Below are 13,908 nucleotides of genomic sequence, written 5' to 3' on the forward strand. Positions count from 1 at the left end.
TATAATAACAAAACTAAAAATAGCTAAATAGACTTAACTCACAAATTATGGATTTTATAGAAAAAATTGTTAATTATATAAAATATATAATCATGTATATTGTATAATCCCAAATGTTTTTAATTTAAATAAGTACTCATACCTAATGGATAAGAGAGATTATAAATGTTTAATAAGACAAAATAAATTGCAGACAATGTACACATAGACGTTTTCTGTATGTTGTATGATATTATTGAACATTTTTTACATTTTGTTTTATAAATAATAAAATGATACAGCATTTGAAAAAAAACATATTAAGACATCACCTGTGTGTACAAATCCTAAAATAGTATATCTGATTCGAGAATATTGTCTACTTATAATTTATCACTAGTATGGCCTACTCTTTTATAATCCATAACATGTCCTCAAACAATTACAAAAAGCCCAAATTTGAACGAAATTATTTTGTAAATTGAAAAATTCTTTAAAGAAATGTGTTATTTATTTATTTGACTTTTAATAAAGATGGGTATGTTCTAATTTCTTATAATGGGTTAAATAAGAGCTTAAAAAGTTCAGTAGGCTAAGGTGCAGACCATTTAAAGTAAACTATTTGTTAAATTTGTATTTTGTGTAAATTATCATAATTATTATATAATGTACCGTAACTAAATGTTTATTTAAACACAATAATTTCACGAAAGAATCCAACACAACATTGACTCCTTGTAATTATATTAAGTACATATTGTACTTAATTGTACTTTATGTACTTAACTTATAAGTACATATTGTACTTAATTGTACTTTATGTACTTAACTTATAAGTACATATTGTACTTATAAGTTATACATCTGTGCGTCGAAATGTTGGCTTGATTTATAAATAACAAATATATATAATTTTTTAAATATGTATTTTAAATAATAATTATACGGCTATACAACTTAATAGCAATTGTATTTGATATATTTATGTACCTACTCGTATAATTTTAGATATTCTTCAATTCTATGTTATAAAACAAGCTGTCATAATCATTCGTTTTGTCTCGCAGTTAATCTTCAGTTAATAGTTATAGAACAATACAATGTCATTTAAGTTCTCTTTTATATTACTATCTTTTATCATAGCTGCTAATTCTGTACTTGGAGAATCTGAAGATGAAAATGAAGTAATTTGTTATATTAATTTTAGACTATTATTTTAAAACTATTAGTTTTTTGTCGATGTTTTTCTGAATAATTTGTAGTATACAAGTTTAAGTATTCCTATGTATATAGCCATTATTGTCTAGGAAAATATTATCATTTTAGCTTAAGGACTTTCAATTGAAATACATTGTATTTATGATAGTAATAAGTTTTTTTATTGTTAGTTAAAAATATTTTTTGCTAAATATGTTATATTAGATTAATATTTGAATCGTGACTTAATTATTTGAGTTCAATTAGTTTAAGGTAATACATTTTTTGCTTGAAACTTTTTTATCCCAAAAAATATAATATTATAATCATTTATACTTTATTTTATACAAGCTTTGCCATAATAAGCTTAAATAAAGTATATTTGTATTATACAGCAACCAATAAAATTATCTTTACATTAATTTTAATTTTTTAAATTAAAATATACATTTTTAAAAAAAAAAAATGTATGAGTACAATTTTTACTTTTATTAATAATAATATAAATGTATTTTTATTGGCTTTTTCTAACACGTGATATTTTTAACTTTTCTAAAAAAAAGTATAATCATGTAAAATAATGTAATATTTAGTTATATATTTCAAATTATTCATATGAATATAAAATATATTATTCCATAGAAATATTACTGCTAAGTACAATATTTATTAAATAATGGTCAATTATTAGATATTAATACATTTATGTAGAAATTAAAAAAACATGTTGACCGAATCTATTACTTATATAATTCAAATGTTTAAATTTACAAAATAAGTTTATTTATCAACGCCTTAATTGTAAACAACAGTTAAATTAATCATGGCCTAAAAATTAATTATAGGTTAATAGTTAGTTTAATTATGATAAGAACAATTATTGATCTCGGATAAAACGTGAATTAAGTATGATTTAAAAGTCTTTAATGGATAGAAAGATTAAAAATTATCCATACTTAAATGTTATAATCGGGGTGTTTATGTAATGAAGTATATTGATATCAATACCAAAAATTTCAGATCCTTAAAGATTCTTACGATGATTGTAGAAAATGGTGGAGAAAATCTCTAGATAGTACTATTTCAGTGGGGGAGTTTTGGTTTTATATGGGTTACAATAGTATGAATATCGGTATCTTAGAAGATTATTTCGATAACAATCCAACGGCCCGGGAAAAACAAGGTAATATTTTATTTATTCCAATTCTATTACTGATTAATTTTGATTTCACTACCTATATAACAGTCGAATAAAAACGGTGATACTTATTTAACATTTAATAATATTTGTTAGCTTCGATGCGGACCGGAGAATGTATTGTTTTTACAATGATGTGATTTTATTTATTTTTGTTTTTCGTCTGAATCTACCGTCTACGACCAACAACACAAAAACCTGTAGTAAAAAAAAAAAAGGAAAATTACACTGTCACGTATAGTCAATTTCTAGGTTACCATTGATTTTAGAATATTCTAAAACTAATGAGGTTACTTATATACTAAGAAATTATTCTAGACTGACGATCAACCTAAATACTAAAACTAGATAAAAGAAAATAGATCTACAGTAGCCTATTACATTTACAATTTTATCATAAATGTGTAGTATCATTGTAAAAACAATACTTTTTCTGCTACACGTCGCGTCGAAGGTAAAACGAATTGTTTCATCGATAATGCAGCTGACCACTATGACACTATGCCCCTATAACACAATACAGATTATATTAATCTATAATAATCGTGATTTGTGCCCTATGAAACAACTTATATAGGTATATATATATATTATTTATTCTTAAACTAAACATTTTTGTTTTAGAAGTTATAGATTTAAATCTATATGGCGAACTTTTTAAACACCTTTGCAGCACACTTGGCCATACTGTAAAAAGCTGCGCAGCACTCAGAAAAAATGAAGCAGCATCAAGATCAATAGTAGATGCTGTAATGTTGATGTAGGGGTAATCGTTTAGCGGGTCATAAAAAATATTTTTGTTTTTTAATGTTAATATTACAACACCAAAATCGCTATTTTTTCAAATAAATAGCCTTTTCTTACATTTTAAGCAATGTTCATTTTATTTTTATGAAAACAACCATTGAACTCTATTTCTTTATAAATATTATAAATAATATATTTACACATTTTTTGCATAGTACCCTAGTACTTTTTCTAATAAAAATTAAAATAACGTTCTAGCATGGTGTATTTGGGAAGTAGCTTTGTTGTATTTTATTATTCAAATTTCCAAAACAGGTTTAATGTAATAAAACGAAATTTTGTTTTTATTAGGTTAAAATATGTTCTGGCAGTATGAGTCTCGTATAGTTAACATCCGCCCCTCATTATTAAAATTGAACTATTTTAAATCAGTTACTGAAAATATGTTTATACAATTGCATTAACCAGCAGATTCCAGCCCCCCCCCCCCCCAGAAAATTTGGGAATTTTTTGGTGCAATTTTAAGATTAACTGTTTAATAATATGTGTAAAAAAAATCTGAAATCAACATTTTTGTTTATGATGAATGAATAAACCTAAAAAGTGATTCAACACTATAAATGTAGATTTTGAAAACTATTATGGGCTTACTAACTTGAAATTTAGCCAGTTATATAAACACAAAATAAGTACACTAAATAAAAATTGAACAATTAAAAAAAAAAAAAAAAAATTAATCAAAGTTGAAGGTTGAAAAGCTGGTAAATTCTTTTTCTGGTTTTCCCGATGTTAGGGCTGAAGAAACTGATTTTTTCAAATATTGATCCAAGGAAATTTTATCTGTCAATTTTTATCTGCTCGAGTAAATTAACCGAGAAGAAAAAAAAAATTGTGTCTATGGATGCTGAATTAAATAAAAACATATCATTATACAATCAATGTACCATTATCGTTAAGCTCTGCTTGGAAACTAAAAAACAAGTTAACAAGTATCTATATTTTTCAAGTTTAATATACTTACTTCAGGGATGCCGACAACGTCCGTCCTTAAAATTTAATTGACCTTCAACCATAACAATAGTAAAATATCAGGAAAATTATAAAATACAATATTTTAAATGGTGTGTCTTACACAATATTTTTGAGATGAAGAACATCAAATATTGAGTCAACCAAATTGGTCAAGTAGTTTTTTTAAAAATCCGAGATGCAAACATAAAATCAGGGAAGTTTTGACGTATATTATGTTACATATAAAATAATTTATAGACTTTACTCCTAAAAAATACTGATATTATTACCAATAGTTGTTTAGAATCTTATTCAAACTTGATCTTACGTTTTCGACAAAATTATTTTTGACTGAAAGTCTAAGTTCTAGGTATCCATTTAATTTTTTTTAAATCAATTACATCTTGGACCATATGTTTTATTCTTGAAGGAATTTCATTTTTTAGAAGTTAACGCTTTTAACTTTTCAACAGTTGTTTTATACTGTAAATTGTTTATACTTTGCTGTTTTTTTTTAATTTTACTTATTTACCAAAAATATGTAGGTACTAGGGGTTTACTCTAAACTTTTATACATTTTAGTCCGTATGTACCTGTTTCTTATTTTAAAAGCATGTATCTTACTTCTTAGGAAATACCGGAAAGTTAATGTTATTTGTATTGGCTCAGAATTTCCCCCGCAATAACAGTGTTTCCCAAATCAAGGAATCAAAATAGCATTATTCTGAAACGATGTCTACTCTGAAAATTGAAATTTTACATAAACTTATCAAATATACATTATTACCATACGTAATATGCATACGGTATATCCTATCACAATTCACAATATATGGCTACACTGATATGTTGGGGGGAGCCTCTAAAAAGACCTAGCCTTCCGGTATTATTATTTATAGTATTTGATCTTAGTACCTAAAATATTTAATGTTTTTTTTTGTCTCACCTTTTCAATTACATTTACAAACACACACACATAACCGCCACAGTGATCACAGTGACCGACCAATATAATTCCCAAAGAAATTATAGGGTTCGAAAAATATTATAGGGAGGTATATTTCATTTTTATTTACCTATTCTTGCTATGGGAATTTCCCACGCAAAATGGTTCAAATACCCATAATAATAAAGTTATTATACATTCAATATTATATACTATAAAAACAATGCATACATTCCAATGGATCATATTTTGGTATTTCAGATATCTACCAATTAAATTATTCAATTTATTTCCCAGTACCTATGCCATAAAATACAGTAAATCAAAATTTGTGATATTTTAAACCTATCGTGTTGATGCTATTCTTTTACACACAATTCTAAAACTTAAGGAAAAGCTGACACTTTAACATAGTTGGGTTAAATAAAAAAATGACATACACAGAGGCGTGAACTCAGTAAAGAATCAGAAGTCGAACAAGGGGGCCGGCAATTTTCAAAAATACTCATAAGGGTGGAATAACTGTTTTATAAGTGCATTTTACAACCGATCTATACAAATTAATTGCAAAATATTCGAACAAAACAAATAGATTGAAACCGATTGCTATTTTTTGATAATTCGATATTTTCTTTATAGTTGCTGTCTTACAAACGGTTGTCGGAAACCGAAACTCAAATCGCTGTTTATATCATGCAATATGACGTATTATATGTAAAAAAAAACCAGAATACTTGTAGGTATATCTATATGATTGAAACTCATCTGCAGAAAATATTCGAAGACTGTTTGAATGAAATTGTCCAGTTATGTATTACACAGAGGAAAAAAATAAACGTCTGACGCCAACAAAAATGAACGGAGAACTTTATCTCTGCCGCTTGTGCTCGTAACCCGACATTAAATTTAAAAAAAAACCAAAGGGAGGAAAAAAAGGAAGAAATATACATTGGAAAATAACAGTAATAAACATTGGGCTCGAGGAAAAGATATCAATTTCGATGGACCTATCCGTGTACTATTATTATTATTTTTTTTTTTTCATTTCATATAGAATATTAAGATGATCGTCGTGATGGCGTTTGGGATTATCCACGGCATTTAAATATCTTCAAGTCGCGATAATATTTTAACTATACGTTTCACACAACACAAGCGCGCGCTACACACAGACGGATGTCCCTTGGGCGATAATATACACACACATTATATCCGTATACACTTTTGCCCGTAAGACGGTGTATACTTGAGGAAATGTATGTTGTTGTTGTTTTTTTTTTTTTTGTAATTTTTTTTGTTCGTAACAATAATAATCATACCTAGTCGTATGGCGACGATAATATTTATTAATTCGGGAAATTGACGGTGGAAACGATTCGAATAAAAAAAAATCACTGTTATTATACCAATGAGAATTCGCCGTGGACGCCAAGGAGGAGGTGCGACTGCTACACATAAACCCGTATAATACAATATAAATAGGTACACACACATATTCGTATGATACCGTTTAACCCCGGCGTGCCCACTGCATTATCATAATCACATTATATATCTAAAATATATTATTATAATGCGCACCTTGTTGTGATGTGTAAGGCTATAGCGCATTCGTCCGACGGAAAATAATATAATAATAATATAAACAGTATACCTACGTACGATTTTGAATATAATATTATGTACACATTTAATAATGGTCAACGCCGGTGCACAATTATTATATTATCGACGGGGAGGAAAGGGGAGGCCGTTGTTCACGAACAGCGCATAACACGAGAGGCGGCGTACAAATTATACAGGTCCTATATTATGATAAATATAATGTATTTGTATGAGACTTAAGTCTCATTTGATCGATTACCATCTCTTGAACGCGCGACGGGTCCAATAAAGACAACGCCCTTTATCGTTTTGGAAAAATCAAATGAAAAAGCAATGTGAATATAAATATATACCCGTACAAGCTGGTGTATGGGAGGTTCATATTGTGTACACCCACCTACTTACTCCGAACGTATATTTTTCATTACATAAAATTATAATTCTTAAGTCGAAAGTATAGTTATTATATGTATTATTGTTTTATCGTCGGTAAAACGATGATAAACGCGGTCGCAGACCACGAAAAATACTTTCCAGAATGTTTTTTATTTTTTAAAAAAAAGTACAGTATATCGACAAAGAAAAAAATAAAGATATAAACTAAAAAAGAGAAATTAGAAAATGTAAAGCCGATAAATGCGCAATCGGTGACCTACAGCATATATTTCTTAAAAACGGGAAAATGATTGTACAATAATATGCTATCACCCTGCTTTCCCTCGAAAATTGTCACATAAGTAATAAAATATATTATTTATCTCTACGTACATTTTTTTAAAGATTCTGTTGTAGTGATATAATGCTTATTGGCTAAGTTAACGCTGTATCACAATAGTGTTTACCGATCTCTGGTAAAAACTACAAAAGATTGATTTTGGATACGACTAATACTGGATGATTCACAGTACAGTATTGAACCAGTCATTGGCTGGCAGTCAAGTCAAAAAAGTATATCTGAGTATTCTGAAAGTTCATTTTTTTTTATAAAAACTATCTTACAATGAAAACAAATAATTAGAAAAAGTATTCGATACGCCTAACCACAGAAGAGATGATAAGGATTTCAAAACGTTTTTTTCAGAATTGAAATCAGATAAAATGGGAACCTGGATTGTTGAGAATAGAAACATACGTTTTTGTACAAAAATAGAGCTTGTATACATTATAGAAGTTGAAAAAATTAAATATAAAAATAGATCCCTCTTTCCTGTGTTAATACCTGTATAAATGTTTACACTTTTTAATTTAATGTTTAGTTTTAGTAAAAACATACCTATACAATGCGGCCCAATAAATGCACTTTTAACGGAGTCGCAAGGCTCCATAACTGAAAAAAACTTTGTTTGAACTTTTTTCTTTTGCTCGCTCACCGCAGAGGTTACTACTAACATACTATCATAAATCATAATTAAAATTATTGTAGGTATTTCGTTAGTCTTTGACAACTTAAAGTAATGTACCTCTTATATTAGTCATCTTATATAAGAACCATATTATTCTATTCGGTGTTCTGCTACAGTCTACACAGGAACCTAACATGTGTCTTCTTTTGCAGAAACTATGTTTCTATACCTACAAATTACTAACAGTTCACTTGAATACATTTTTAGGTACTTAAACTTTATTTTTAGCATATCTAGACAGGTGTAATTGCTTTTCGAAAGATATTCAAAAACATATTTTATAACAACTTTGGTACTTTTTAAAATCAAATAGTTTATGATACAAATAGTTGTTATTAGTTTATTTAAATTTTAGAAATCTACAAACCTACATTAGAATTGGTATAAATTAATACACCATGTATAAATTCGTTCAAGTAATTCGATGGTGCTCGAGAAAAAGTGGCCAAGTCTAAAATTTGAAATGTTGGGTATTCAAAAATTAAAATTCAAACACGAATAAGAAATAAGATTTTTTTTTTTTAATTTATAACATGGATTAATCTTTTCCATAAACTTTGAAAAACATCAAATTAATGTATAATGAAATAAGTAATTATTATTTACAGAACAAATGAATTAACATACTTGAATTATGCCCTACAATTGTCCTATTTTTTACAAACGTATGACGACTGATAAAATAGTGGTTTGACTTAGATCGTTTTACCCATAACACCATATATTTTTCTGAATCTAGGTACGACATAAACTAATTTTTACAAATTTTTAGACTCCCCGAGTGCCATCGATTTTGCTTCTTGGTGAAAAAAAAATTGACTACACAAAACAGTTCCAAGCTTTACCTATTTGTATTTTTTACTGCACATATTATATGTAATAGAACGCTATCTACCGTTTTAAATTATAACAACTCAGAACTTGCAGCAGCTTTCAATCTAGTGATAGGTCATAATTTTTTTATTAGAATTTATAAATTAGTACACATTAAAATAATGCTTTTCAGTTTCTAACTTTTAAACAAGAAATAAAAATTAATAACATTTTTTAACCTCAAAAAAATCACCGTGTCCGATAGACGACACGTCTAGACATTTTTTATCAATATTTACAGTTGACGTTATCACTGAAAATGATAACACAATATCACCGGATAATTTGTAAAGCACATTTTTAAGTTGAAACTTTTTTATTCTTACTTTAGGCAGTTAGATTTAGTAATTTATTTAGTTATTATAAATATTTATTTATTATTTATTACAATATTTGTGTACGTATAGTTTTTACAATGCATTATTTAATTATTATGAATAACTTTAGACTAGTAAATGTCTTATTAACGAGAAATGTATTAAAAAAAATAAAAACAATAATTAGTCAAATTTATGTTTGTATTAGCAATAGCTATGCCACCTAAAAAGGTCGAAGCACCTGAAAAAAAGCCGCTCATTGGTCGTGTGGGCACCAATTTAAAAGTCGGTATTGTCGGAATACCAAATGTTGGCAAATCTACATTCTTCAATGTTTTAACAAAGAGTGAAGCAGCTGCTGAAAATTTTCCGTTTTGTACCATCGACCCTAATGAAAATAAGTATTCATTATTACCTACCTTCCACCTAAAATAATTATTTTAGAACGTTCATTAAACAACTCTGTATATAATAGCGTGTATCAACCAATAATGTTGCAAGTAGATAAAGATAACATTGCACTCCACCTTTCTCTTGCCTAAAGATATGTACCTACTATATCATAGTATTTCTAAATAATGATAAGATATTTTTTTTTCATTTCCTTTCAGCAAGTCGTGTACCAGTCCCTGATGCAAGATTCGATTATTTGGTCGAGTATTTCAAGCCAGCTAGGTCAGTATTAATACCAAAAAATTAAAATTTGTTAGTATGTTACCTTTTACAGACAATTGTCTTGAAATTATTTTCTGAGAAATGTTGTAATCTATAAACAAAATAAAAAATGTTAAGTTTATTATAGTGTATGTTGCGCATCCATTTAGTGAAATTGTTTACATTAGTAAAAAGGAACTCATTAAAAATTTACATTTAAAAATAATAATTCCATTAAGCGAATATCTTTTCAACAAATGGATGATGAAAATTCACATTGTTTAATTTTTTTTTTATTGTTTAGCCAACCAGTTTGTGAAAACAAAAAACTTTTAATTTTAATTTATTTTAATCATTACATATTGTAATTTATTTTCCATATTTTAATATGGAAAATTTTATTTAAACTAATGTCCAAACTAAACTAAGTTACTGTTTTTAAAAAAATTGACTTAGTTAAATTAAGAGTTATTTGAAGAAAAAAAATATCAGTTAAAAGTTAATAATGAATAATGAACAAATTAAAGGTTTTATGTATTTATGCTTAATAATATACTACATTGATGATTTTGCGCCAAGCTCAAAAAGAATCGTGCATTTTATAAAATTATAATTTGCGTATATTACACGAACACAAGTTCTATTTATTGTACGTATAGGCTATAATAGAAGTTAATTTATTAAAAAGATAAGTAAATAAGAACCATGTGGTAATACTTAATTGTAAACAAAATATAGCTCTGTGCTCGCCCAAATGAATGTTCACTTAGAAACTCTGTACAATTACTAAAAATTTAATGAAACAGTCTTAAGACTTTAGACTAGTGATAAAACACAGTAGTATAATTTTAATATTAAACGAATACAATTTTTGAAAAGAAAAACAAATTGGAAAAAGCTGGGTTGGAAAGTAGCGCAGTAATAACGTGTCGCTGGGGAGGGGAGACTCAATTTGTATTAATTAGTGAGCAAAACGGTGTGTGTAGGCATTGAGAAAATCTTAAAAAAACCTAAGAATAAATCTCGCGATTCGAATATCAATGGCACCACATAATATTAGATTCTAGTCAAAACAGTAGTTATAACTTTTAAATAATAATAATCTTTTCGTTATTCAACTCTGTTTTTCTATCCATGTACTCATTTTTAACTATGGTGTTAGGTGTATACCAGTAAACGAAAACAGTGCACGTTATTATTATTATTATTTTTTTTTTGAAAATAATACGATATACTTTTTTTTCTAATAACAGAAGCCGGGTGATTACTCGCGCAGTTAAATTAAATGGCCTAAGGTCGTGTTTACAATTAATGTACGGTGCCAAAAAAAAAAAAAATTGTCTGCGGCGGCGCAACAATCTTGTCCGGTAATAAGTGCCCTCGAGGGTAGAACAGGTAAAAAAAAAAAATGGGAAAATAAGAACCATCGCTGGTACCCTCTATTAATAAGGTCCGCGGGGAAATTGCTCGTTTCATTCAACCTCCGAAATGGCTTTTACTCTACTAGTTCCCACCGTATGATGTAAAAAGAACCTCGGGGATGGGGTTGATTTATTGGTAAATCTCGGTAGCTAATGTGTAATTCCAGAGGACAAAAAATATCCAATCAATGGGTCGACGGGCCTTGTAATTTCCTCGTCCGCCCCCGCCAACGTGATTGAACTTAACGTGTTTTTAATTTCAGATGGAAAAAAAATATATATAAATATATATACATATATTGTTTTCATTATGATTGCTATTGTTTCAGCAAAGTCCCGGCATTTTTGAACATCGTGGATATTGCCGGGCTGGTAAAGGGCGCCGCCGAAGGCCAAGGTTTGGGAAACGCCTTTTTGTCCCACATAAAAGCGTGCGACGCTTTATTCCATTTGTGCCGTAAGTATAAAAGTCTGTGTACGGTTTTCAATCTAACTTCATATTCACAAACGAAGATCCCCAAGCCAGTGCGCTATTTATGTCTTCCCTTTTCATTTTGCCCTATACGCATGTATGAAACAAGCAGGGCTATGAAAATAGATCGAGGCTATAACTGCAACCTAGTCTCAGCCTCTTTTTTTTCGACTAAAGAAACGATAATAATTATAGTGGCCCCGAGGTAGGGAGGAGATTCACATGAGTAGAATTTTTCCGCAATTATAACAAATTTCAATAGTCATGCTCTGAAACCGATAACCAAAGAGCAAATAAGGGGTGTAATGAATAATAGTCTAAATTGATCGTTCAACGATTATAAACAGGCATTAGAATAAAACAAAAAAATGTTATGAGGATAATAGCGACGAGATTGACATTCATTGAATTATTGAATGTCATTCGATTCGGATTCGCATGACCACTGAATGTTGTTATCTTAGGAAATGTCAAAAATCAAAGAAAGTAGTGTAGAGATGCCAAACGTATTTTTTTATGTAAATAAAAATGAAATAAATCGCGATTAATAAGATAAGAAAACAGTAGAATTCGAAATTTATTCTTGTAATATTACAAAAATTATTATTATACCAAGTTGTTATGCTTAATTTTTAGTCTGCTAATTGGTAACTACTAAATTCTAACTAAATGTTTTTATATTGTATTCAGGTGCGTTTGAAGCCGAAGATGTTATCCACGTGGAAGGAGAAGTTAATCCTATCAAGGATATGGAAGTAATTAACGAGGAGTTACGTTTGAAGGATGAGGAATATTTTAATGTCAACTTGGAGAAGCTTGAAAAATTAGCTATACGAGGAGGAGATAAAAAACTAAAACCCGAATACGTATGATATTTTTTTGTTTTATTTAGTTTATTTTTTTAAATACTTAATTATTATTTTTGTTTCAATGTACCTCCAGGACACTTTTTTGAAAATCAAAACCGTTTTGGTCGATGAAAAGAAACACATTCGATTTAGTGATTGGAGTGCTCTCGATGTAAGTATTCAAATTAATAAACCCCTCCCCCTCCTTTCTTACGACGTTAACAACATTGGTTTACTATTTTCAGATAGAATTTCTTAATAAACACATGTTTATCACCACTAAACCCGTTATATATTTGGTAAACCTTTCGGAAAAAGACTATATTCGAAAAAAGAACAAATGGTTGATTAAAATTAAAGAATGGGTTGACAAAAACGATCCTGGAGCAATAATTATACCTTTCAGTGGTGTGTTCGAAAACAAGATAATTGAAATGGAAGAGCCAGAGCGCCAAAAATACTTGGAAGAAGTTCAAGCTACCAGGTAAGGTTCATTTGCTGTATTGTGTTTTACATATTTTCTTTAATTAATTTATACATTTTTTATTTTATTATAGTGCCTTGGATAAAATAATTGTTCAAGGTTATAAAGCACTTCAGTTGCAGTACTTTTTCACTGCAGGCCACGATGAAGTTAAAGCTTGGACCATTCAAGTAAATATGAGTATACTAAATAATAATTACAGAAACCATAATTTGACACATAGATTATTGTTATATTTTTAGAAAGGTTTTAAAGCACCACAGGCGGCTGGTCGTATCCATACAGACTTTGAAAAAGGTTTTATAATGGCAGAGGTGATGAAATTTGACGATTTCAAAAATGAGGGTACTGAGGCCGCTTGTAAAGTAAGTAGTCGAAAGTTAACCATGTAAATCATGTAATTCTAATTTTGCTTTTATATATTTTTATTCAAGGCCGCCGGGAAATACCGCCAACAAGGTCGGAATTATGTCGTCGAGGATGGTGATATTATATTTTTCAAATTTAATGCTGGAGCTGGTCTGAAAGATGCGAAAAAGAAGTGAAACGACCTATTTATCAATTGATAACAATATGCTATAAATAATAATATAATGATTTTCTATTATTAACAAAAAATAATAACTTTTGGTTTTATTTTGAAAATGTTTCTATATATTATTTTGTCAGTTTTGATCACGGTTTAACATATCATGTTTTGATCAAATTTTTGTGAGGGTAGAAAAATCCATATACCTGTACACAATGTGCTAA

General features: G+C 28.6%; 2 protein-coding genes across 2 annotated transcripts; both read left to right on the forward strand.

The window, feature by feature from the left end:
• Window positions 1–388: 388 nt before the first annotated feature.
• Window positions 389–3,245, forward strand: LOC126845103 (uncharacterized). The gene is made up of 4 exons (XM_050583667.1): window positions 389–592; window positions 988–1,163; window positions 2,197–2,359; window positions 2,999–3,245. Exons 2-4 carry the CDS (start codon window positions 1,080–1,082, stop codon window positions 3,136–3,138), a joined length of 387 nt encoding a protein of 128 aa, XP_050439624.1. The 5' UTR covers window positions 389–592; window positions 988–1,079; the 3' UTR covers window positions 3,139–3,245.
• Window positions 3,246–9,225: 5,980 nt separating this feature from the next.
• LOC126842705 (obg-like ATPase 1) lies at window positions 9,226–13,887 on the forward strand. Its single transcript, XM_050579815.1, has 10 exons — window positions 9,226–9,356; window positions 9,485–9,671; window positions 9,889–9,951; window positions 11,681–11,808; window positions 12,514–12,689; window positions 12,766–12,843; window positions 12,917–13,155; window positions 13,229–13,325; window positions 13,398–13,520; window positions 13,590–13,887. Exons 2-10 carry the CDS (start codon window positions 9,493–9,495, stop codon window positions 13,698–13,700), a joined length of 1,194 nt encoding a protein of 397 aa, XP_050435772.1. The 5' UTR covers window positions 9,226–9,356; window positions 9,485–9,492; the 3' UTR covers window positions 13,701–13,887.
• The last annotated feature ends 21 nt before the right edge of the window (window positions 13,888–13,908 follow it).

This window comes from Adelges cooleyi, unplaced genomic scaffold (assembly GCF_023614345.1).
Source record: "Adelges cooleyi isolate 19-005CV unplaced genomic scaffold, UGA_ACOO_1.1 ACOO_flye_CR_arks_rails_tigmint_CR_PRNA_108, whole genome shotgun sequence".
In the NCBI taxonomy this organism is placed as follows: Eukaryota; Metazoa; Arthropoda; class Insecta; order Hemiptera; family Adelgidae; genus Adelges; species Adelges cooleyi.